At 48.2% G+C, this 26,313-nt stretch overlaps 1 protein-coding gene across 4 annotated transcripts in view; it reads left to right on the top strand.

Annotated features, from left to right (window-relative positions):
- The window catches only part of bcar3 (BCAR3 adaptor protein, NSP family member), a 183,468-nt gene that overhangs the window by 137,788 nt on the left and 19,367 nt on the right, over positions 1-26,313 (top strand). For all 4 annotated transcript variants that reach the window (XM_080195243.1, XM_080195244.1, XM_080195246.1 and 1 more), the window contains 4 exons: positions 12,308-12,436; positions 17,382-17,827; positions 20,051-20,151; positions 21,787-22,496. In XM_080195243.1, the coding sequence (XP_080051369.1) occupies positions 12,308-12,436; positions 17,382-17,827; positions 20,051-20,151; positions 21,787-22,496 (1,386 nt within the window). The remainder of the gene's footprint in view (positions 1-12,307; positions 12,437-17,381; positions 17,828-20,050; positions 20,152-21,786; positions 22,497-26,313) is intronic.

Below are 26,313 nucleotides of genomic sequence, written 5' to 3'. Positions count from 1 at the left end.
ATATGGCTGGTCCAATTCAGTTTCTAGTCAATAGTAACCCCCAATGTGTTTCTAGTGGGGTCTCAGCGATGGTAATGCCATTGAATGTCAAAGGGAGGTGGTTAGATTCTCCCTTATTGGAGATGGCCATTGCCTTGTACTCACTTGGTGCCGTTGTTACTTGTCACTTATTGGCCCAAGCCTAAATATTCTCCAGGTCATGCCGTACGCATCTGAAGAGTTGCAAATGGTACCGAACGCTGCGTAGTATCAGTGAAAATCTCCACTTTGTTGATGGAAAATCATTGATGAAGCAGCTGAAGATGGTTGGGTCTAGGATACTATCCTGAGGAACTCCTCCAGTGATGTCCTGGGACTGAGATGATTGACCTCCAGATACTACAACCAGCTTCCTTTGTGCCAGGTGTGTCTCCAACCAATGGAGAGGGCCCCTAATTTCCATTGACATTAATTTTAACAGGGCTCCTTGGTGCCACACAAGATCAAAGGTTTCATTGAATTAGGTCACTCCTCAAGCATCTCTTTTTGAGAGTGATGAGCTAAGTCTTTACAGTTTTTCCTACTGGTTATAACTTCCCAGTTTTGGCATCCTCCTTGTTGAGCCATTTCCAAGATGACGCTGGTCGTTACCAAATCCTCGCATGTTATTGTCCGCTTTTCAGGAAAACTTTTCTTGCAGTCCAGGCTGCAACTCTGGATTGTTGTTTGTCTAACATTACCATTGCTCTTCAATCCTCTGGGATTCTCTTCCCAAACCATTTCGTTTTTATTGCCTCTCTGTGTTCAAAAAACTTTGAAGGCACGGTGGCACAGTGGTTAGCACTGCTGCCTCACAGCGCCAGGGACCCAGGATCGATTCCCGGCTTGGGTCACTGTCTGTGTGGAGTTTGCACATTCTCCCCGTGTCTGCCTGGGTCTCCTCCAGGTGCTCCGGTTTCCCCCCCACAGTCCAAAAACATGCAGGTTGTGTGGATTGGCGGTGTTAAATCGGCACTTAGTGTCGGGGGGCTAGCTAGGGTAAACGTGTAGGGTTATGGGATAGGGGGGCTGGGTGGAATTGTGGTCAGTGCAGACTCGATGGGCCAAATGGCCTCCCTCTGCACTGTAGGGATTCTGCGAATTTGCCCACATTTACATCAGAGTCACTTTGTTGCAGAGTCACTTATTCTATGTGAAGCGATTTGAAATGTATCTGGAAGGTGAGATGAGATGCGTGAGACAGACTTACTATTCCCATTCCAGCCAGGAGCGCTTCTGGGCAAACGTACACCACCAGCCTGGGGCACGGATCCGGAAACTGTGACTTGCCGCTGGTTTTATATTAATGTGTGAAAGCTCCCGGGCTGGGTGTGTTACTTCTCGGACACGTGGCCGTAATAGGAATCCCCGCGGCAGCAGGGAGTCCACAGCTGAATATCTCCCATTACACAAATTCAGATCTCTGCTCTGTCTTTGCCTTTGACCTCCATTCTCAAATTCCTTCACACCCCGTCCATTCCACTTGTCCAGCGCTCTGGGATGTTCCTTTACATGATGTTCTATAGGATCAGGATATTGAATTCGATGATCAGCCATGATCGTAATGAATGGCAGAGGAGGCCCAAAGGGCCAAATGGCCTACTCCTAGTTTCTCTGAGCAACTCTTGGAAGATGCGAGGTTGTTTTGTTGCTAAGCAGATTGATTCTGTTTAATTGTTTGCGCAAACATGCGTAATCTATCTGTCTTAAGAACAATAATCATAAGAACATAAGAACATAAGAAATAGGAGCAGGAGTAGGCCATCTAGCCCTTCGAGCCTGCCCCGCCATTCAATAAGATCATGGCTGATCTGTCGTGGCTCAGTTCCACTTTCCCGCCCTCTCCCCATAACCCTTAATCCCTTCTCTTATCAAAAACCCATCAACCCGCTTCTTAAAAATATTTAGCGAGGCAGCCTCCACCACTTCAACGGGCAGAGAATTCCAGAGATTCACCACCCTTTGAGTGAAGAAGTTCCTCCTCAACTCCGTTCTAAATCGCCTCCCCTTTATCTTGAGGCTGTGCCCCCTAGTCCTACTGTCTTTTTTGAGCGGGAAGAGTCTCTCCACCTCTATCCTATCCATCCCATTCATCATCTTATACGTCTCAATGAGATCTCCCCTCATTCTTCTAAACTCTAACGAGTACAAGCCTAGTTTATTCAGCCTCTCCTCATAGCTCAATCCCCTCAACTCCAGTATCAGCCTAGTAAACCTCCTCTGCACTCCCTCCAGGGCCAAAATATCCTTGCGCAGGTGCGGCGCCCAAAACTGCACACAGTACTCCAGCTGCGGCCTCACCAATGCCCTATACAGCTGCAGCAAGACCTCCCTACTTTTATATTCAATCCCCCTCGCTATGAAGGCCAGCATCCCATTCGCCTTCCTGACCACCTGCTGCACCTGCAAGCTGGGTTTTTGCGATTCATGCACAAGGACCCCGAGGTCCCTCTGCACCGTCGCCTGCTGCAGTTTTTCGCCCCGTAAGTAATAGTCCTTCCTACCATTCTTCCTACCAAAGTGGACCACCTCACACTTGCCAACATTAAATTCCATTTGCCATTTCCTGGCCCATTCGCCCAGCCTATCTAGATCCTTCTGCAGACTCTCCACACCCTCCGCACAATTTGCCGTTCCCCCAATCTTGGTGTCATCAGCAAATTTCGACACCCTGCACTCGGTTCCCTCCTCCAGATCATCTATATAAATGGTAAATAGCTGAGGCCCCAGCACCGACCCCTGGGGCACCCCACTAGTCACCATCCGCCAATCCGAATAGCACCCATTGACCCCCACTCTCTGCCTCCTATTTGACAACCAATCCTCTATCCACGCTAACACCCTACCCCCAACTCCATGTCCCCTGACCTTCTGCAATAACCTCTTGTGAGGTACCTTGTCAAACGCCTTCTGAAAATCCAGAAAGACCACATCCACCGGCTCTCCTCTATCCACTGCCCTAGACACATCCTCATAGAACTCCAGTAAATTTGTCAGACACGACTTCCCTTTAATGAAACCGTGTTGCGTCCGCCCTATCAAGCAATTCCCTTCAAGATGCCTCGCAATTTCCTGCTTAATGATGGATTCTAACATTTTACCTACCACAGACGTTAAACTAACCGGCCTATAATTCCCCGCCTTTTGCCTGGCACCCTTCTTAAACAACGGCGTAACATTAGCCGCGATTTACAGAGAGTATACAGCACAGCAGCAGACTATTCAGTTCACCAGTCCACACTGTCATATAAAGGCGGCACGGTGGCACAGTGGTTAGCACTGCTGCCTTACAGCATCAGCGACCCAGGTTCCATTCCAGGCTTGGGTCACTGCCTGTGCGGAATCCGCACGTTCTCCCCATGTCTGTGTGGGTTCCTGCCGGATGTTCCGGTTTCCTCCCACAATCTGAAACATGCTAGTTAGGGTGTATTGACCATGCTAAATTCTCCTTCAGTGTACCCAAACAGGCGCCGGAGTGTGGCGACTAGGGGATTCTCACAGTAACTTCGTCGCAGCGTTAATGTAAACCTGCTCGTGACACTAATAAATAAACTTCAGGCTCCTTCCATATTTCCTCATCTACGTCGATCATCGTAACCCACTCTTCCCTCTTCTCATACCTTTGTCTAGTTTTCCGTTTAATGCATCGTATTATTTGCTTCCTGAGGTAGTGAGTTCTACATTCTCACCGCTCTCTGGCTGAAGGTGTTTCCTCTGAATTCCCTATTGAATTTCTTGGTGACTATCTTTTATCGACGGTCTCTAGTCGTGCTCTTTTTCACAAGAGGAAATATTCTCTCTCTATGCACTCTATTAAAATGTTTCACAACTTTGATGGCCTGTGTTTTAAAAATTTGTTTAGGGGATGTGGGCATCGCTGGCTGGGTCCAGCATTTACTGCCCATCCCTCCATTTCAGAAGGCGGTTGAGAGTCAACCACATTGCTGTGGCTCTGGAGTCCCATGTAGGCCAGACCGGGTAAGATTTTCTTCCCCAAAGAATATTAGTGAACCAAGACGGGTTTTTACAACTGGATAAAAGCAAATTACTGCAGTTGCTGGAATTCGAAACCAAAAGAGAAAATGTTGGAAAGTCTCAGCAGGTCCATAACGAGAGAAAAGAGCTGACGTTTTATGTCCAAATGACCCGACAAAGGGTCTCAAAATGGATCTCAAAGAGTCTCAAAATGTCAGATTTTTACAACAGCCATTTCACGGTCATCAATAGACTTTTATTCCCAGATTTTTATTGAATTCAAATTCCAACATCTACCGTGGTGGGATTTGAACCTGGGTCCCCCGATCTTGCTCTGGGTCACTAAAACGGTGTTAAAAAAACACTGCTCCACTGCCTCCCCAAGTCATTTGTGGAGTGAATTTTCCAGGTCACCTCACAACTTTCTGATGGGTGTTATATAAGGTCGGTGTTAAACTATATTTTTAAAATATATAATTCTTGGCGATATTGTCACACTAGCATTTACTGCTGAGCCTGAATTGCCCTTCAGAAGGGTGCGGTTGACGATCTCCTCCTGAACGGCTGCAATCCACGCGCAGTGATTTATTCCTCAGTCAGCATGGTGTGTGAGTTGGAGATGGTGATGCTGTAGTGAGTTCTGATGCTGTAGTGAGTCCTGCAGTGGACCCTGCAGACAGGGGAGCACTGGTGGGGAGGGAATGGAGTGTTTAATATGGTGGATGGGTCACTGATCCAGCAGAATAGATACAAAACGAGGAGGTTAAAACACTGGTGTTAAAATAACACAGACCAGGTAATCTCGAGGAGGACACACATCCGATGGAAAAGAGTGTGAGGCACCTGAGCTCTCTGCTGCCGAGGTCCAGATGTGTTTAGTCTGGCTGTGTCTGGCGTTCACATTCACCTGTATTTGTGGATGGAGCAAACAGTTATTACAAACAGCTGCAGCGCCATCAAAAGCAGCACGGAGTGAGGCCACTTAATCACATGTTACTATTGTGAAAATACAGAGGGACAGGATCCACTTGCTCAGATTCACAACAGCTGGACCAGTTTAATATTGCTTTGATTCCTGTGCTCTCCATTCTGCTTTGATTCTAATGGCACACAGTGGTTAGCCCTGCTGCCTCACAGCACCAGGGACCTGGGTTCAATTCCCAGCTTGGGTCTCTGTCTCTGCGGAGTCTGCACCTTCTCCCTGTGCCTGCGAGGGTTTCCTCCAGGTGCTCCGGTTTCCTCCCACAGTCCTAAGATGTGTGGGTTCGGTGAATTGGCCATGCTAAATTGCCTCTTAGTGTCAGAGGGACTGACTAGGGTAAATGCACAGGGTTACGGGGATAGGACCTGGGTGAGATTGTAGTCAGTGCAGAATAGATGGGCCTTCTGCACTTGTAGGGTTTCTGTGATTCAATGGATTCTAACCCTGCTTTCAGTTTATACTGTGACCTGATCAGATTCCTGGATGAGAACTGGGGACAGATCAGGACAGTCAGTGGAAATAAATATTGAAATGTAAAACAGGCTGATGACTCAGCTATCACCCAGTTTACAATGTTGCACATCTCCCCCCTAAGCCTGTTAAAAGTTAATGAAGGCTGGGTGATGGGTGGGCTGTATTAGCAAGGATAAAGGGTTAGCCAGCTCCCAGGAAGCAGGAGGTCAGGATAAAGGAGTCATTTTTCAGGTTGGCAAACTGTAACCAGTGAAGTCCCACTGGGATCAATGCTGGGACCACAACTATTTATGACCCACATTAATGTCTTGAGTAAAGGGACCTACTATCCTGTAACCAAATTTGCTGACGATACAAAGATAGGTAGGAGAGCAAGTTGTGAGGAGGATACAAAGAGTCTGTAAAGAGATATAGACAGGTTAAGTGAATGGATAAAAAAATTGGCAGATGAAATATGATGTGGGAAAATGTGGGGTTGTCCACTTTGGCAGGAAGAATAGAAAGGCAGAATATTATTTAAATGGAGAGAGACTACTGTGGCTCAGAGAGATCTGGGTGTGCTTGTATATGAATCACAAGAAGTTATCATGTAGATACAGTGAGTCATGATTTATTATTATCATATGTATTATTATAGTGAAAAGTATTGTTTCTTGCGCACAATACAGACAAAGCATATTGTTCATACAGAAGAAAAGGAGAGTTACAGTCATAGCTAGGGTGTAGAGAAAGATCTTATGCGAGGTAGGTCCATTCAAAAGTCTGGTGGCAGCAGGGAAGAAGCTGTTCTCATGTCGGCTGGTACATGACCTCAGACTTTTGTATCTTTTTCTCGATGGAAGAAGGTGGAAGAGAGAATGTCCAGTGTGTGTGGTGTCCTTAATTATGCTGGCTGCTTTTCTGAGGCAGCGGGAAGTGTAGACAGAGTCAGTGGATGGGAGGCTGGTTTGCGTGATGGACGGGGCTTCATTCACGGCCTTTTGTAATTTCTTGTGGTCTTGGGCAGAGCAGGAGCCGTACCTGTGATACAACTGAAAAGAATGCTTTCTATGATGCATCTGTAAAAGTGAGAGTCGTAGCTGACATGCCAGATTTCCTTAGTCTTCTGAGAAAGTAGAGGCATTGATGGGCTTTCTTAACTATAATGTCTGTATGTATAATTAGGAAGGCAAATAGAAAGCTCACCTTCACTGCAAGGTGATGCAATATAAAGGGAGGGAAGTCTTGCTACAGCTACATAGGGCATTGGAATACTGCATTCTGGTTGTATCACAGCGTGGTATGGGCTCCTGCTCTGCCCAAGACCACAAGGAACTACAAAAGGTCGTGAATGTAGCCCAGTCCATCACTCAAACCAGCCTCCCATCCATTGACTCTGTCTGGACTTCCCACTGCCTCAGCAAAGCAGCCAGCATAATTAGGGACCCCACGCACCCCGGACATTCTCTCTTCCTTCGGGAATAAGATACAAAAGTCTGAGGTCACGTACCAACCAACTCAAGAACAGCTTCTTCCCTGCTGCTGTCAGACTTTTGAATGGACTTACCTTGCATTGAGTTGATCTTTCTCTACACCCTAGCTAAGACTGTAATAGTACATTTTGTACTCTCTTGTTTCCTTCTCTATGAACGGTACGTTTTGTCTGTATAGCGCTCAAGAAACAATTCTTTTCACTGTATGTTAATATATGTGACAATAATAAATCGAATACAAGGGTAAAGACTTTTAATTAGAACAAGCTCCACCCAGACAGTAACCCAAGCTGGGAATCGAACCCTGGCACTGTGAGGTAGCAGTGCTAGCCACTGTGCCACTGTGGTCTTGTTGACTTCAAGTTGATTGACTTGAAGTTGGCCAGAGGCTGTGACAATAAATCTGTAAATCATTTTTCTTTTACATCTTGCGATGTGGGTGTCACCTGCAAGTTGGTTTAAATCCAATGTATTGTTAGTTATTTAAGGAGGGATATCCTTGCTTTGGAAGCTGTTCAAGTGAAGGCTTACTGGACTGATTCCAGGGATGAAGGGATTGTCTTATGAGGGAAGGTCGAGTAGGCTGGGCCATTTTTTCCCTGGCATTTAGAAGAATGAGAGATGAACTTATTGAAACATCAGGAGATTCGGCAGGTAGATACTAAGAGGATGTTTCCACTTGTGACGGAGTCTAGAGCAACATGTTTTAACATCAGTCACGACAGGAGTGCCATGATACATAAACTAAATGTGACCGTTCTCCGGCCCCAGTCGCACATGTTTATCCAACAGGGTGTCGTTGTTTTGTGTATTCTATACAAGGATAAAGACTTTTAATTAGAGCAGCAAATAGTATCAATAGACACAGATAATAGAATGAAAGTTATTGGATGGGGATGAGGAAGAATTTTCTCTCTTGAAGAGTCATTAGTCTGTGGAATTCTCTTCCACAGTGAGCAGTGGAGACTGGATCATTGAATTTACTCTGAGTTAAATTGGGGAGTTAAGAGTTATGTGGTAATGACAGGAGAATGGAGTTAAAGCCACAATCAGATCAGTCACGATCTTATCAAATGGCGGAACAGGCTTGATGGTAGAGTCTGCTCTTCTATGTTTTTGCAAACACATTTCCAATAGCACCAATGTCTGGCACACTACTATATATCTTGAGGGGTACTAGACTACATGGACAAAGTAGTATTTTTATTTACTTTTTAAAAAACGCTTGGATTGGGAACTGCTACATAATGAGTTACATCACATGAATGGAGAGTAGGCTGTGACTTGTGGATGGAAGAATGTGTACAGAGTTGAAGGGTTGAGTGGCCTGTCTCTCTGTTGTAGCCCTGATTCTCTGTGCAATATACAAACCAGTGCCACCTTATTACAGTGAGTGACAGGAGTGCCATGATACATAAACTAAATGTGACCGTTCTCCGGCCCCAGTCGCACATGTTTATCCAACAGGGTGTCGTTGTTTTGTGTATTCTATACAAGGATAAAGACTTTTAATTAGAGCAGCAAATAGTATCAATAGACACAGATAATAGAACCGCAGGAAATTGTCAGCAGTAAAGCACTGTGAGCAAACATCAATTAGAATACCACTTGTAGCTGTGATTAAGTTAATAGTCAGTCTCTGGTGCTGGATAAGAAACACCCAATTGAGAGTCCTCTGTGCTGTCTCCCCAGGGCTCAGTGAGTCAGTACAGTCAGGAGTTACTTGTCCTCCCTCTGCCAGTGCTATCAATGTTCGCCACATCATCTGTGGGTTTAGCGATAAAATAAGAACCAGCCCTGGTTTCCACCCCAACGACTGCACAGTGAGCCCTGCTGCGCGTGTGTGGGACGTTGGTGTTAAACCCAATGAGGAATTACAGACAAAATGTTCTAAAAAGAGGCTGGTTAGAATGTGGAATTTGGTACCACGGGCGGTAGTTGAGATGATTTGTGTAAATGTGTTTAAGGAGGTACAGGATGTACAGACAAGGAAGAAAGGGCAGGGTGGAAATGGAGGGGATTGTGTCAGTATTTACAGTAACAGAGAATGGTTTGTTTCTGTGCTGCAGTTTGGGATATTCGAAAAGAATTGAGACAGTTTATATTCTTAAGTTTGTTTTTTCAAAATTGTAATGAAGGAGAGAGTGATTGAACAGATTGTCATAGAATCATACAGTACAGAAGGAGGCCATTCGGCCCATTCAGTCTGCACTGACCACAATCCCAACCAGGCCCCCTCCCTATAACCTTATGTATTTACCTGCTAGTCCCCCTGACACTAAGTGGCAATTTAGCATGGCCAATCAACCTAACCCGCACATCTTTGGACTGTGGGAGGAAACCGGAGCACCCGGAGGATACCCATACGGACTCGGGGAGAATGTGCAGATTCCACACAGACAGTGACCCAAGCCGGGAATCGAACCCAGGTCTCTGGCGCTGTGAGTCAGCAGAGCTAATCATTGTGCCACTGTGCTGCTCATTGATTTCAAGTTGATTTGAAGTTGGCAAGAGGCTGCGATAATAAATCATTTTTCTTTTACATCTTGGGATGTGGGCGTCACCAGCAAAAGCCAGCCCCTAGTCACCCTTGAGAAGGTACAGCCTGCTGTTCTGGACTATCGACTGGGATTTCCACACATTACCTTGATGGTGTATAGGCATTGGAGTACCACTGGAGGGCACCATTGTGCCGGGACACCTTTGTGGAGTTTAGTTCATTCTCGGGCCTTGGAGGGTCAGGCCTGTGGAGGAGTTGTGGTTTCAGGACTACTTTCCATTACATCAACTCAATTTGATGTCAGTCCAACTCTTTATTTTTCTATTTTCTTTGAGAACAAAGGCAGCTAAGCTCCTTTCAAGGAGCTAGGATATGCACGATGGACTGAAAGGCCTCTTTCTGTGTGATATCATTCCATAGTTTAAACTTATAGCTAAACAAAGTGTCACTCTTGGTAGATTTTCCTTACCTTTAGTTCTCTGTAGAACTCAGTGTATATCTCACCATGCACTCTGCCACTAATGGAACATTCAATTATATTTTTAAAAGATGTGTTCTGAGTTAAGCCTCAAGGCAGTCTGAGGGGATGGGTTGCGGAGAACCAGTTATGTGGAAACTCTGCCTCACCTCTGAAGGGAGAAGGGAAAATGGGAATTGGCTTGGAAGTAATTCCAATGAGACGGGAGTAGGGAGTGTTGGAAGGGGGAGGAGGGTGGTTCTCCCAGTATGCTACCATAACTTTAAGCTTTTTTAAGTTTATTTATTAGTGTCACAAGTAGGTTTACATTAACACAGCAATGAAGTTACTGTGAAAATCCCCTTGTCACCACACTCTGGCACCTGTTCAGGCACACTGAGGGAGAATTTAGCATGGCCAATGCACCAAACCAGCACGTCTTTCGGACTGTGGGAGGAAACCGGAGCGTCCGGAGGAAACCCACGCAGACACGAGGAGAACTCACAGACAGTGACCCAAGCTGGGAATTGAACCCGGGTCCTTGGCGCTCTGAGGTAGCGGTGCTAACCGCTGTGCCACGCTGCTGCCCATCAGCAGACCAGTGGAAGTCCCCGGTTACAAACTGCTGACCACAATTTTTTCCTTTGGGATGTTGCCACGGTGGAGACGGAGAGAACCTGCAGAATTTCAGGTTTTGTCTTTCCAGCTATAGACCTGGGATTGTGTTGTTACATAAACTTGACCCATCTTTTGGAGAAATCTCACGTGGAGTGAATTCTTTGTGAAATGCATTGACTGTGGTTACGTAGGCACAAAGTGGCGCAGCCAAAGAATCCACCATGTGTGATGGGCTGTCGTCCCTTTAAGCTAAAACTGCAGAGACCAGAACAGTGTCGGACCGAAGATGCAGAGGGACCACTGTTATTCCCATGAATAAAGCAGAACCTCGGAATATTGGGGGTGGAAAGTTGACTTTGCCCTTGTTGATATTTTGCCAGTAATGTTTTTAGAGTTTATTTATTAGTCACAAGTAAGACTCACATTAACACTGCAATGAAGTTACTGTGAAATTCCCTTGGTCACCACACTCCAGCGCCTGTTCAGGTGAATACAACTAACCAGCACGTCTTTCAGACTGCGGGAGGAAACTGGAGCACCCGGAGGAAATCCACACAGACACGGGGAGAATGTGCAAAATGCACACAGACAGTGACCCACGCCGGGAATTGAACCCGGGTCCCTGGCGCTATGAGGCAGCAGTGCTAACCACTGTGCCACCATGCCACCCCATGCTGTTGAGTTGTGCCCTTATCAAAAGATGAGACGTGTGACAGATACAATAACTCCTGAAAAACATCTTTTTATTAAAATGGAAGGAGAGATGGAATGGCAAATGAACCAAGTAGCAATAACAAACCAAACACTGGTCCACTCCAGCATTCTGTTAAACTAATAAGTAAATGGAAATGAATTATCAGCTCAGCAAGTTGACAGTAATGGAGAGGAAGTTACATTAGGAATCAGAATTACTCCTAATGCTTAACAACAAACCAGGCCACAGGCACACACATGCACACACACACACACTCACTCACTCTTTCACATAACCACACGCACGCACACACTCACTCCCTCTCTCACACACACACACACACACTCTTTCACATAACCACACGCATGCACTCACTCACTCTCACTCTCTCTCTCACACACACACACACATATATATAAACCCTGTGTGTGTGTATATATATATTATATACATATATTTAAACACACTCCTACAGTTAAAATGAGCTATATTTGTGCACACACGGTTGATTTTAGCTTGAGGGATTGAATCTGCCTTTTTGTCTTGTCGATTTCCTGTTTCTTACCTGTTGACGGATAAGGAAACAAGAGGCTGGATAAAAGCATCAGTTATCACGTCTCCAGGAAATATCAGAATCATATAAAGTTGCTCGTGGGCGAAGGAACAGCTCTGAAAAATCTACCTTGACGTCACAGTGTACAGAGTATATAATAGCACGTGAAAAATACAGCTAGGGGGAGATTAATTTTTTGTAACTAATATAATTAAGTCAACAGAGCGTCAATAAAAAAGCATCATTAGCAGCCTGGGAACAGATGCTGTCCTGAAGGAGAGCAGTGAGCAGAGCTGTTAGTGTCAGATCCTACAGCATCAGCCCCATTGAAGCAAGGACATGGCCAACTGTTAGTCATTAACAGAGTGACCCTGCACAGGCTCCTGTGGCTATTGATTTGACATTAACACGGACGGGCAAAGTACCAGCTGGAAAATGGGAATTGTGGCCGAATCCACCTTTGGATCCCAGGCTGGCTTGGGGAGCGGATCAGATTGAAGTGCAGAGCCACTACCTGCAGATAGGGGAGAACCCGATTCTGACTTTGGTCCTCTTGTTTTACAGTTCTCAAAGGAAAGGTACATCATGGATTCCACACCCGAGAAGCTGCGCAAGGAACTGGAGGAAGAGCTGAAGTTAAACAGTGAAGACCTGCGCAGCCACGCCTGGTACCATGGCCACATTCCCAGGAAGGTACGCTGCTGAGTATTCCCACCTGGTCTGTGCATTTACCAACCTTTCAGCTGCGACTGTTCACACGAATACTTTGCATAGCGCTGCTAGAAATGACCACCGAAATGAGGCGATGTTTCCTCTATAAGATTCCTCCAGAGATTTCCATATGGTTTTGAGTCAGTCTAGACTTTACAGTATCACTTAACACTGATTATTTCAATATAAGCGATGAGATCATCCTCCCCAGAGCCCCGATTTCGCAACGTTTTTGTGCTGGTTTATAAATGAAAAAAAAAACGTGATTACATTAAACCAAAATTGTCCTTTGCCTTTTAAGCAGGAGACTAGAAGCCTTCCTGATTGCTCTGAGCTAATGTTTCTGGTGTTGAAACTGATCTTTACCAGGAACACGGAACAGGCGGTGTTAACTCGTGCCCTGGGTCTGATCCCAATCAAACGCTCCCTCTACTGATCCCAGCAGGGCTCGGTGTTGGACACAGAGTATAACAAACAGTGTAATAAGGCCCAGTTCACCATCCCCACTCCAGCCAAAGCTTTCGGACCCCCTCCTGTGCTGATGGAGGGTTGATTCTGAGCTGGTGCTGTGAGGAATGGCCTCAGCTGAGATGCTGAAACCTCTCCCAGATGGAGGGAAGGACAACAGCAAATGTCCAAGGGCATTTTGCGGCTGATGTCCCTGCAGTAGGGGAGATCGGACAGTGATCTGATCGAGATATTTAAAATGTTGAAAGATTTTGAAAGGATTTCACTGTTTCCACTGCAGAGGAGTGGGGAGGATGGTGGAGTGGAGGTACAGGGAGGGGTGCAGGGGTGGGGAGGGGGGGGAAGGTGCAGGAGTGGGGTAAGCATTGGGTGGGAGGTAGATGCAGAGAGTGGTACGGGGCTGGAGTGAAGGGGTGTGAGGGTAGGGTGGGAGAAAGGTGCAGGGGGGTGGGGTGAGGGGGTGTGAAGTGAGGGTGGGGGGAGGTGCAGGGATGGCATGAAGGTTGGGTGGGGGGAGGTACAGGGGTGGGGCAAGGGGGTGCGAGGGTTGGGCGGGAGAAGGGTGCAGGGAGGAGTACAGAGATGGGGCGAGGGGGTGTGAAGTGAGGGTGGGGGGAGTGCGGGGGGGTGCAGGCTGGGGCGAGGGGGTGTGAAGTGAGGGTGGGGGGAGTGCGAGGGGGTGCAGGCTGGGGCAAGAGAGTGAAGTGAAGGTGGGGGGAGTGTGGGGGGGGGTGCAGGCTGGGGCGAGGGGGTGTGAACATAAGAACATAAGAAATAGGAGCAGGAGTAGGCCATCTAGCCCTTCGAGCCTGCCCCGCCATTCAATAAGATCATGGCTGATCTGTCGCTGCTCAGTTCCACTTTCCCGCCCTCTCCCCATAACCTTAATCCCCTCTCTCATCAAAAACCCATCAACCCGCGTCTTAAAAATATTTAGCAAGGCAGCCTCCACCACTTCAACGGGCAGAGAATTCCAGAGATTCACCACCCTTTGAGTGAAGAAGTTCCTCCTCAACTCCGTTCTAAACCGCCTCCCCTTTATCTTGAGGCTGTGCCCCCTAGTCCTACTGTCCTTTCTGAGCAGGAAGAGTCTTTCCACCTCTATCCTATCCATCCCATTCATCATCTTATATGTCTCAATGAGATCTCCCCTCATTCTTCTAAACTCTAACGAATACAAGCCAAGTGAGGGTGGGGGGAGTGTGGGGGGGTGCAGGCTGGGGCGGGGGGTGTGATGAGGGTGGGGGGAGTGTGGGGGGGGTGATGAGGGTGGGGGGAGTGTGGGGGGGGTGCAGGCTGGGGCGGGGGGTGTGATGAGGGTGGGGGGAGTGTGGGGGGAGTGCAGGCTGGGGCGGGGGGTGTGATGAGGGTGGGGGGAGTGTGGGGGGGGTGCAGGCTGGGGCGGGGGGTGTGATGAGGGTGGGGGGAGTGTGGGGGGGGTGCAGGCTGGGGCGGGGGTGTGATGAGGGTGGGGGGAGTGTGGGGGGGTGCAGGCTGGGGCGGGGGGTGTGATGAGGGTGGGGGGGAATGTGGGGGGGGTGCAGGCTGGGGGCGGGGGGTGTGATGAGGGTGGGGGGAGTGTGGGGGGAGTGCAGGCTGGGGCGGGGGGTGTGATGAGGGTGGGGGGGAATGTGGGGGGGGTGCAGGCTGGGGCGGGGGGTGTGATGAGGGTGGGGGGAGTGTGGGGGGGGTGCAGGCTGGGGCGGGGGGTGTGATGAGGGTGGGGGGAGTGCGGGGGGGGTGCACTGGGGCGGGGGGTGTGATGAGGGTGGGGGGAGTGCGGGGGGTGTGATGAGGGTGGGGGGAGTGTGGGGGGGTGCAGGCTGGGGCGGGGGGTGTGATGAGGGTGGGGGGAGTGCGGGGGGGGTGCAGGCTGGGGCGGGGGGTGTGATGAGGGTGGGGGGAGTGCGGGGGGGGTGCAGGCTGGGGCGGGGGGTGTGATGAGGGTGGGGGGGAATGTGGGGGGGGGTGCCGGCTGGGGCGGGGGGGGTGATGAGGGGGGAGTGCGGGGGGGTGCAGGCTGGGGCGGGGGGTGTGATGAGGGTGGGGGGAGTGTGGGGGGGGTGCAGGCTGGGGCGGGGGGTGGGGTGAGGGGTGGGGGAGATGTGGGGGGGTGCAGGCTGGGGCGGGGGGTGTGATGAGGGTGGGGGGAGTGTGGGGGGGTGCAGGCTGGGGCGGGGGGGTGATGAGGGGGGAGTGTGAGGGGGGTGCAGGCTGGGGCGAGGGGGTGTGATGAGGGTGGGCGGGGTGCGGGGGGGTGCAGGCTGGGGCGGGGGGTGTGATGAGGGTGGGGGAGTGCGGGGGGTGTGATGAGGGTGGGTGGGTGCGGGGGGGGTGATGAGGGTGGGGGGGAGTGCGGGGGGTGTGATGAGGGTGGGTGGGGTGCGGGGGGGGTGCAGGCTGGGGCGGGGGGTGTGATGAGGGTGGGGGGAGTGTGGGGGGGTGCAGGCTGGGGCGGGGGGTGTGATGAGGGTGGGGGGAGTGTGGGGGGGTGCAGGCTGGGGCGGGGGGTGTGATGAGGGTGGGGGGAGTGTGGGGGGGGTGCAGGCTGGGGGGGGGGTGTGATGAGGGTGGGGGGAGTGCGGGGGGGGTGCAGGCTGGGGCAAGGGGGTGTGATGAGGGTGGGGGGAGTGCGGGGGGTGTGATGAGGGTGGGGGGAGTGTGGGGGGGGGTGCAGGCTGGGGCGGGGGGTGTGATGAGGGTGGGGGGAGTGTGGGGGGGGTGCAGGCTGGGGGCGGGGGGTGTGATGAGGGTGGGGGGAGTGTGGGGGGGGGTGCAGGCTGGGGCGAGGGGGTGTGATGAGGGTGGGGGGAGTGTGGGGGGGTGCAGGCTGGGGCGAGGGGGTGTGATGAGGGTGGGGGGAGTGTGGGGGGTGTGATGAGGGTGGGGGGAGTGTGGGGGGGGTGCAGGCTGGGGCGAGGGGGTGTGATGAGGGTGGGGGGAGTGCGGGGGGGGGTGCAGGCTGGGGCAGGGGGTGTGATGAGGGTGGGGGTGGTGAAGGAGGAATCTAAAATGAAGGGCCATCAATTTAAAACGTGAGCCGGGTAATTAAGTGTTTGAAAATCCAGCGATCCCAGACTGGAAGGTGCTGATGGAGGTTGTATTTACAGGTGGCTGTTCGATCATTCCGAAATTGAATTTGGCTGACTGAGTGCCTGTGTGCTTAAAGAATGCTTTAAAAAAATAAATATTCACAGTGACTCCAGGTAACTGAGTGGTACTGCTGTAGTTTTAGAACATAGAACATTACAGCGCAGAACAGGCCCTTCGGCCCACGATGTTGCACCGACCAGTTAAAAAACAATGACCCTCTAATCTAAACCAATCCCTTTTCGTCCATAAACCTATCCACGGATCTCTTAAACGCCCCCAAACTAGGCACATTTACAACTGCAGCAGGCAGGGCATTCCAATCCCTCACCACCCTCTGGGTAAAGAACCTACCCCTGACATCCGTCCTATAACTACCACCCCTTAATTTAAAGCTATGCCCCCTCGTGCTAGCTTTCTCTTTTTGGGCAGTGTTACCAAGTAAAGGATATATTTCCCAAACGGGTGGGAACACTAACTCACCAGAACCACACTGGGGTTGAAGGGATTAAGTTCCGAGGACAAGCTCGAAGGTTGATGAGTTTTCAGTAGAGTATTGACCATTTAAAGGTAATCTACTTGGCTTGGTGTGAATATTCAAAAGGATTCAATGGGGTTGAATCCTCTCCTGAAGGAATCCAGGATGAGGCAGCTCACCTTCAGGTTTGAGCAAAGCCTCTAGGGAGTGAAATCAGGAACATTTTTCCACACAAAGGGTAGTGGGAATCTGGAAAAGCCGCTCCCTGGGGTTAATTGGAAGTTTCAATGTTGCAAGCGCCAAATTTTCATTTGGTGAAGTTACCAAAAGAAATGGAGCAAAGGCAGGAAAACGAGGTAAGATCAGTCGTGGTTAAATTCCATTGTGGAACAGTCCTGAGGAACTAAGTGGCCTCCTCCTAATTCCTCATGTTCAATTTGGTTTTGCTTACTGCCGTATGTCAAACATTTGAGGAGCTGCCAGCTTCCTGAACACATTGCAAGCTGTTACACTGGGAGAAGTGGCAAATTAGTGTGGCAGAGTGGTTAGCACTGCTGCCTCGTAGCGATCCGGGTTCAATTCCTGGTTTGAGTCACTGTCTGCGTGGAGTTTGCACGTTCTCCTCGTGTCTGCATGGGTTTCCTCCAGTTTCTTCCCACAGTCCAAAGACGTGCAGGTCAGGTGGTATATTGCCCCAAAGGTGTGTCGGTTAAGGGAATCAGTGGGGAGTTATAGGGATACAGGGGGGCCTGGGTAAGATGCTTTGTTGAAGAGTTGGTGCAAACTTGATGGGCCGAGTGGCCTCTTTCTGTACTGCAGGGCTTCTATGAATGTGCCCCCAGCTGCCTTGTGAATCCACTTAGACACACTGGCGATTGTTTTTGTTTGTAGGTTGCCGAGAGTCTAATTCAGAGAGACGGAGACTTCCTCATCCGTGACTCGCTGTCCAGCCCTGGAAACCAGGTGTTGACCTGCCAGTGGAAAGACGCCCCTCACCACTTCAAAATCAACAAGGTGATTGTCCGGGTGAACGAAGGCTTCACTCGCCTGCAGTACCAGTTTGAGCGGGAGAGCTTCGACAGTATCCCCGCGCTGGTCAGGTGCTACGTGGGAAACCGCAAGCCTGTCTTTGAGCAAATCGGGGCCATCATTTTCCAGCCCATAAATCGGACCCTCCCGCTCCGGTGCATGGAGGAGAAATACGGAAAAGCTCCTCTGGTCAGGCAGCACTCCTACAGCACGTCTGACGGAAACTTGGACGCGGAGAAACGACTGAGCTTGAACATGTCAAATGGGCCTAGTCAGGAGCGGCTGCAGTCCCCAGGAAACCTCTGGAGGTGAGTTCTGTCGGAGGAAATTATTCACTAACTACAGCAGATTAAGGTGCATATTATGGATACTTTTTTTTTCCAAAAATATACTTTATTCATAAAAATCTCAAATAAACCATTGCAAATCTACATGTCTTTGAATTGCAAACAGTGCAGAATTAAAACTTTTTACAGTTCTATACAAATTACAGTCATAACATTTCAAAAATTAAAACAATATCCATGCCTCAGGATCTGTCTTAACAGCAATGTATAAAAATCAAACTACGTTGCATCGCACAATGCACATTTACTTTGAATAGGAACACACTACCTTTCAGCTCAGTGTTACAGTCTCCTGAACAGTTGAAGGATCGGAGAGGACATTAGAGAGGGGGTCTTGGGCATCTGGAATTCAATGACTGAATTAGAAATACAAGCAGGAGTAGGCCATTCAGCCCCTCGAGCCTGCTCCGCCATCCATCTTTATCATGGCTGAATTCAATATCCTGATCCCTCCCTTCTCCCTCATATCACTTGATCCCTTTAGCCCCAAGAGCTGTATGTAATTTCTTCTTGGAATCAGACAACTCTTTGGCCTGAATGGGTGGTTTAGGATGAAACACTCAACATATTTCAGAGGTACCTGGGTCTGTTGTAACCTGCAAAGCTGATGGTAGAAAGTGGAAATAAAACGAGCAGCTTTTGTTTTGATACAATGGGCTGAATGTTTCTGCGCCGTAACTTTGCCAGGGTGATGGGTGCAGGGGCTAATCTCACAGATTCAATAGAAAAATAATCTTTGCATGCTTGTTTTTCTTTTTTGTAAACACAGCCATGCCATGGAACTGGCTTTTGATTGAAAGAATGTGTCTTGCCTAGTAACAGTTGGATGTTTGAATGGTTTCCTGTTTGGATTTGTTGAGTTGGGCTTTGTAAAGACTTTAACAGACAAACATACAGACTCACATCTCCTTCGCACCCAGCCGCCCCCCCCTCATCCCAGATTCAGGAACATTTCTGAGCAGAAACGGAGGGAATGCGGGCGCATTGATACAAACAGCAGTAAGCAACCAGTCAGGGGCATTTGGGAGAACCAATTCCCACTGCCTACTTCCCCTGCTCCTCAGTTGATTCTGGCTTAAACCTTCTGGCTGAAAAATATTGAAATTAAACAGAAAAGTATATTATTTATAGTATATTCATTTTGCTAAGACCAGTAGATCAGTTGGGGAAGGGTAAAAGGTCTTTACCCCATCTATCGAACCCCCTTGTGTCCAACATCATTAAGAAGTGCAACAAAAATCAAGTTGGATGGAGTTGAAGTGGGATTGGATAGCTATCCGCTATCCTGCTGAATTGGAATATATAACTGTGAGTTATTACTGTGGGTGGCTTGGGTCATTGTCTGTGTGGAGTTTGCACATTCTCCCCACGTCTGTGTGAGTTTCCTCCGGGTGCTCTAGTTTCCTCCCATAGTCCACGGATGTGCAGGTTAGGTGGATTGGCCATGCTAAATTGCCCCTTAGTGTCAGGGGGACTAGCTAGGGTAAATGCCTGGGGTGGTGGGGATAGGGACTGGGTGGGATTGTGGTCGGTGCAGACTTGATGAGCTGAATGGCCTCCTGCACTGTAGGATTCTATGATTCTAAGTGAACAGGAGGAAGGATTCATGGCCAGCACCCTTCCCACACAACTCTTTACCACCAGGTAACTAATTCAACCTCGTATCAGGAAACTTGTGTAATCCTTTGAATAATCTGGTTAAAATGAAACAACTGTGTTAATTATTGCTTCTTCGCTTTTCCAGCCTCCATCAGAATCTGTGTGCCCTTTGTCCTTGGAAAGATTTATATTGTTGTAGCAGTTTCAGATTGCGTCATTTTCCCATCTGTGGCCTTGGGAATTAATGTATTTGTAGCAGTTTGAAACAAGGATGTACGAGGTTAAATTGATGACGTTTCCTCTCCCTTTCCATTCCGGAGTTTGTTTCACACCTTGTGTTGAATTCCTTCAGCTATATCATGGGGATTCAATTCGTTTATGTTTTTGTAGGCGGTTTAACAGCCCCGTTTGTCTTCAGGTGCCTGTATTCAGCGCTGTCCCAGTGCTTCAGATATGGGCAAAGGAAGGCTCCTCCGGAGAAGTACTTGCGGTTTCCACGCGCTAGTTTGGCAAAAGTTTTGAAAAAGCCAGCAGACGTACATTTCAATTAAAAAAAAAACCCTTTTCCTTTCTCTGTCACCGTAGGAATAAAGACAAAAGCGGGAGCCAGCCTGCGAGCCTGGACTACGTACAGGATAGACGACATCCTCTAAAAACCCATCAGTCAGAAAGCTATCTGCCTTTGGGTGAGTTTGGAATGGGTTGTGGTTTTAGACAGCCACACCACTGGAGACGTGCGTAACTGTTCTTAGACTCCAGAATTGAAAGACCTCAACACTTTCCGTCTAACTCTTAAAAATAACTGCAGCATTTGCCAAATTTCTTGCTGTGCTCGGTGGTCAGTGTTGACTAGAATGTTCCTATCTTGAGAAGCTTGCCGCTTGTATCTTCAGCGTTGTTCTAAATGTGAAGTGCGAAAAGCAGTGGTGTTTTATCATTCTGGGGTTGAATGTTAATCTTCTGATGTTGCTGAGCTGAAACTAATAGACACTGAGATTCTAGTCATTGTAATACTTACTAACAGTGAAGCAAGTGTTTAATACTTTAAAACTTCCAGTTATTTGTTTGTAGCTTCCCCATTTTAAGTAGAGTTGTTTTGTTATGTTAAAAAAAAAACTACTGGCCACATCCTGGTATAAAGTAGTTGGGACGCAGATACAAAAGGGTTTTTTTTTGTGACTATCTACATAGTTATCAGCTGGGTTAATCAGCAGAAATATCCTTTCCCCATTCTTTAGTTTTTGTCTCTCTCTTCTACATCACTCCCAATCCCCAATGGGACAAAACAAGAGTCGGGGGGAAATCGAACTGTCAAAACTATGCCAAATTTTCTAGCTTTGTTTTCAAGCAATCAGGAAAAAGCATATCCTGTTCTCTTCGGTTTCTTTGCAACATCACTGGGGATATCGAAGATTTATTTACATTGTGTTTTGTTTATTTTGGTTGCATGGTGGCCCAGTGGTTAGCACTGCCGCCTCACAGCGCTAGGGACACAGGTTCAATTCCCAGCTTGGGCCACTGTCTGTGCACACTCTGCACATTCTCCCCGTGTCTGCGTGGGTTTCCTTCGGGTGCTCTGGTTTCCTCCCACAGTCCGAAAGCTGTGCTGGTTAACTGCATTGACCATGCTAAATTCTCCCTCAGTGTACCCGAACAGGTGCCGGAGTGTGGTGACTAGGGGATTTTCACAATGACTTCATTGCGCTGTTAATGTAAGCCTTACTTGCACCACTAATAAATAAACTTAAAAACTTATGTGTTTACGTTACATATTGAGGCTGAAATTGCAGGGGTGGGAACCTGATATTATGGACATTGAAATGGGAAGAGATACTTTGATTTTGAGCAGTTTTGATTTAAGCTGTGGTTTTCAGGAATGTACCTACTATTTAAAATGGGGTATTCCTGTATGTCCCATAGGAGATAAAAGCCCCATTTGTATAGCACCTTTAGCAACCTTAGGACATCCCATGTTACAACTAAGTAAGTGGTGTAGTCACTGTAATAGAGGAGGCACACAGCGAGATCCCACAAACCACAGTACGAGCTGACCAAATCAATAAATTTTGTTTTGTCAATGGTTTTGGTTGAGGGACAGATATTGTCCTGGACACTGGGAATAGCTCTCCTGCTCTTCTTTATGATGGCCACCTCAGAGGGCAGAATATCTCCTCCACTAGCCCACACCTCTGACAGTGCAGCACTCCCTCAGTACTGCACTGAAGCAATAGCCCAGGTTTAGATACAACCTTCTAATGTAGTAATGCTCCCCACTCACACTGGCTGTTACTACACCCTAACCCTCTCTTGTTCATGTACAGGAACGAAAGCTCCACAACTGCCTCAGCAACAGCACCAACCTCAGCAGCAGCAACAGAAGAGAATGGAAGGGATTGCACGCATGAAGTCCCCAGTGTTTAGGACGGGCAGCGAGCCCACCCTCAGCCCAACGTGTGTCCGAAGCCCCACTCTGGAATCACAAGTTGGGGAAGCACTGAGAGGGTCTGATAGTCAACTCTGTCCCAAGCCACCCCCAAAGCCCAGCAAGGTGCCTTCTCTAAGAATGCCCCACTCCCCTTCATTACTGAATGATCCTGACAGAGGCAGGTGTGGTGCTGTTACCCCGGAAAGGGGCAATTACTCCTGTGAACTAAACGATGATGCTTCAGCAGAGCAGGCAGAGACAGATCAGTGTTTACTCCAGTCCGACGGTTTTGTAGAAAGATTAAAAACTGAGGAAGCGCCAAAGATCTCCTTCCAAAGATCCAGATCCGTCCTCAGCATTTCGGACGAGAGCCCGTTTCAGTTTGTTGTCAGTTCTGCAGAAAGTGAGGAAGAAGCCAACGACCTGGTCTTCTCTGGGCCTTTCTTTGAGACTGACTCCTGCTTTAAGCCAAATGACTTCAGGTCAAAATTGCTTCCCGTGGACAACAAGCCCCTGGACACCTGGGTGATCCGACGTGTCAAAGAACTGTTTGCGAATAATGACCCCACCACCATTGCCAAGCACATTCTGAAAGTGGACTGCCAGGTAAGGATTTGTGTTTTAAAAATTATACATTGTGTAAGTCTGTCTGACTTTACAAGTGTTTGTACGTAGTGTCCGACAGCCTGGGAATCAGCAAAGTGGCAGTAAAATACTGCGAACACTGAGGATTCAAATTCAAAACACAAAACGCTGGAAAAACTCAGGTCTGGCTGCTTTTGTGGACCAAGAAACAAGAGTTAGGGTTGTGAGTCCAATATAACTCCTCTTCCGTTCTGAAGAAGTCATATTACACTCAACATTAACTCTGTCTCCACAGATGCCTGACCTGCTGGACCTTTCTAGCACTTGGCTACATTAAGGAACTGATTTGATTTGATTTTATTGTCACGTGTATTAACATACAATGAAAAGTATTGTTTCTTGCGTGCTGTACAGACAAACCATACCATTCATAGAGAAGGAAAGGAGAGAGTGCAGATGTAGTGTTGGTCATAGTTAGGGTGTAGAGAAAGATCAACTTAATGCAAGGTAGGTTCATTCAAAAGTCTGATTGCAGCAGGGAAAAAGCTGAAGCTGTCTTTAGGCTTTTTTGTATCTCTTTCCCGCTGGATGTAGGTGGAAGAGAGAATGTCCAGGGTTCTTGATTGTGCTGGTTGCTTTTCTGAGGCAGTGGGAAGTGTAGACAGAGTCAATGGATGGGAGGCTGGTTTGCGTGATTGATTGGGCTACATTCACAACCTTTTGTAGTTCCTTGCGGTCTTGGGCAGAGCAGGAGCCATACCAAGCTGTGATACAACCAGAAAGAATGCTTTCTATGGTGCATCTGGAGAAGTTGGTAAAAGTTTAGCAAATTTCCTTAGTCTTTTGAACAATTAGAGGCGTTGGTGGGTTTTCTTAACCCTAGTGTCAGCATGGGGGGGACCAGGACAGGTTGGTGATGTGGACACCTATAAACTAGAAGATCTCGACTATTTGTACTTCGTCCCCATTGATGTAGACAGGGGCACGTTCTCCATTACGCTTCCAAAAGCCAATGATTATCTCCTTCATTTTACTCTTATGAGGAAGATGCCATTTAAATAAATTAGACTGAAACTGATCCATCTGAAGAGCTCCCTGCTGATGATGATGAGTTCTCATGGTTGTGGCTGTATAATTCCAGGAGTTGGTGGAGATTTGGGGGCAGGGTTCTGGGTGTTGAATGAATGGGGAATGTGTTGATTGTTTCAGATCACTGAGCTCCGGTCATTTCGGAGTGTATCCGGTGTATTCTGTCTGTTATCCATTGGCCGGCATTCTCTTGTTGTTCATGATGGTGGGATTCTCTAGTCCCACCACAGCGAATGGAGATCTGGCTGAGTGTCAAATTCTCCATCCTCGCTTGCAGGAGAGGGGGAAGGGGAGCGGGATGAACAGTCAGAGAATTCCAGCCATTAACTTCTACTGTGGTGTGATTTCCTACAAAGCTTAAAACACAAATTTGTCGCACTTTTAGTCAGGCCACATCATTCATAACACACAAGAACATTAAAGCATGTAAACTGTCTTTGTATTCATAGAATCATAGAATCCCCGCAGGCCATTCAGCCCATCGAGTCTGCACCGACAACAATCCCACCAGTAACCCCACCTATTTACCCTGCTAGTCCTCCTGGCACTAAGGGACAATTTACCGTGTCAATCAACCTAACCCGCACATCTTTAGAATGTGGGAGGAAACCGGAGCACCCGGAGGAAACCCACGCAGATACAGGGAGAGTGTGCAAACTCCACACAGACAGACACCTGAGACCAGAAATTGAACCCAGGTCCCTGGAGCTGTGAGGCAGCAGTGCTAACCACTGTGGAATGAACTGAGAACCTGTTCCTCGGGAGGGCTATCCACATCACATAAACCTCAGCAAAAGTCAGCAGATCATAATGTTAGACGTGTATCAGAAGTACTGGCATTGACTATGAACATCCTTCAGAGTATGATGCAGCTGGTGGTAAATGTTAAATACAATTGCTTTGCTCCTGTGACTATATGACATTACATTGGGAAAACCAATGACACTCATTGATATGGCATGTGGAGGAAATGTTTTCAGTATTTAATGCTGGGAATTCCCTTGCTGCTTTTGTAGTGTGTAAACAGCATAGGACATTTTTACAGCAAAGTTAGTCAGAAGCAACATAGACTGTAATGCTGGGGAGAGGCTGGCGTGGGAGATTTGGCATTGGGTCATAGAAACATAGAAAATAGAAACAGGAAAAGGCCATTCAGCCCATCGAGCCTGCTCATTCATTTTGACAATGCCTGATTATCAAATTCAATATCCTGATCCCCCATTCCACCTCCATACTTTGATCCCTTTAGCCCAAGAGCTATATCTAACTTCTTTTTGAAATCACACAATGTTTTGGCCTCAACTACTTTCTGTGGAGGTGAATGCCACAAATTCGTCACTCTCTGGGTGAAGAAATTTCTCCTCACCTCAGTCCTAAAAGCTTTACCCCTTGTCCTCAAACAATGACCCTAGTTCTGGACCCCCCCATCTTCGGAAACATTCTATCTGAATCTACCCTATCCAAACCTGTCAGAATTTTATACATTTCTATGAGATCCCCTCTCTCACTCTAAACTCCAGTGAATGTAATCCTAAACAACTTAGTCTCTCCTCATATTGACAGACCTGCCATCTCAGGAATCAGCCCGGTAAACTTTCACTGTACTCCCTCTATAGCAAGGACATCCTTCCTCAGATAAGGACACCAAAACTGCACACAATACTCCAGGCCTGTCCTCACCAGCGCTCTATACAATTGCAGTAAAACATCCCTATTCCTATATTCAAATCCTCTCGTTATGAAGGCCAGCATACCATTTGTCTTAGAAACATAGAAAAAATTCAGCACAAACAGGCTCTGCGGCCCACAAATTGCACTGAACATGTCCCTACCTATTAGGCTTACCTCTAACCCTCTATCTTACTAAGTTCCACGTATTTATCCAAAAGTCTCTTAAAAGACCCTATCGAATCCGCCTCCACCACCACTGACGGCAGCCGATTCCACTCACCCACCACCCTCTGAGTGAAAAATTTACCCCTGATATCTCCTCTGTTCCTACTCCCCAGCACCCGAAACCTGTGTCCTCTCGTGGCAACCATTTCAGCCCTGGGAAATAGCTTCTGAGAATCCGCCCAATCAATACCTCTCAATGTCTTATACACCTCTATCAGGTCACCCCTCATCCTTCGAGTTTCCAAGGAGAAAAGACCGAGCTCTCTCAACCTATCCTCATAAGGATGCCACCCAATCCAGGCAACATCCTTGTAAATCTCCTCTGCACCCTTTCAATAGCTTCCACATCCTTCCTTAGTGAGGCGACCAGAACTGCGCACAGTACTCCAAGTGGGGTCTGACAAGGGTCTTATAAAGCTGCAGCATTATCTCCCGACTCCTAAACTCAATCCCTCGATTGATGAATGCGACTTCTTTATTGCCTCAGTCCCCGTGCCACCTCCCTCCAGTTTGTATGGCTGATGATTGGCGCAGACATTCTGGAGTCATTCCTTCTATTTTCTCTGACAAAGTGAAAAATCTCCTCTGCATGTGCTGCCTGCCACGCACTGCTGCCATGTGCTGCCACGCACTGCTGCCATGTGCTGCCACGCACTGCTGCCATGTGCTGCCACGCACTGCTGCCATGTGCTGCCACGCACTGTTGCCATGTACTGCCACGCACTGCTGCCATGTACTGCCACGCACTGCCGCCATGTACTGCCACGCACTGCTGCCATGTACTGCCTTGCACTGCCGCCTTGTACTGCCAGGCACCGCCGCCTTGTCCCTGCTGATTGTCTTCAAGGGTCCT

This window comes from Carcharhinus amblyrhynchos, chromosome 9 (assembly GCF_965287045.1).
Source record: "Carcharhinus amblyrhynchos chromosome 9, sCarAmb.v2.hapA, whole genome shotgun sequence".
In the NCBI taxonomy this organism is placed as follows: domain Eukaryota; kingdom Metazoa; phylum Chordata; class Chondrichthyes; order Carcharhiniformes; family Carcharhinidae; genus Carcharhinus; species Carcharhinus amblyrhynchos.
Note: the sequence above shows the minus strand (reverse complement) of the source record. Positions and strands in the feature narration are given on the sequence as shown.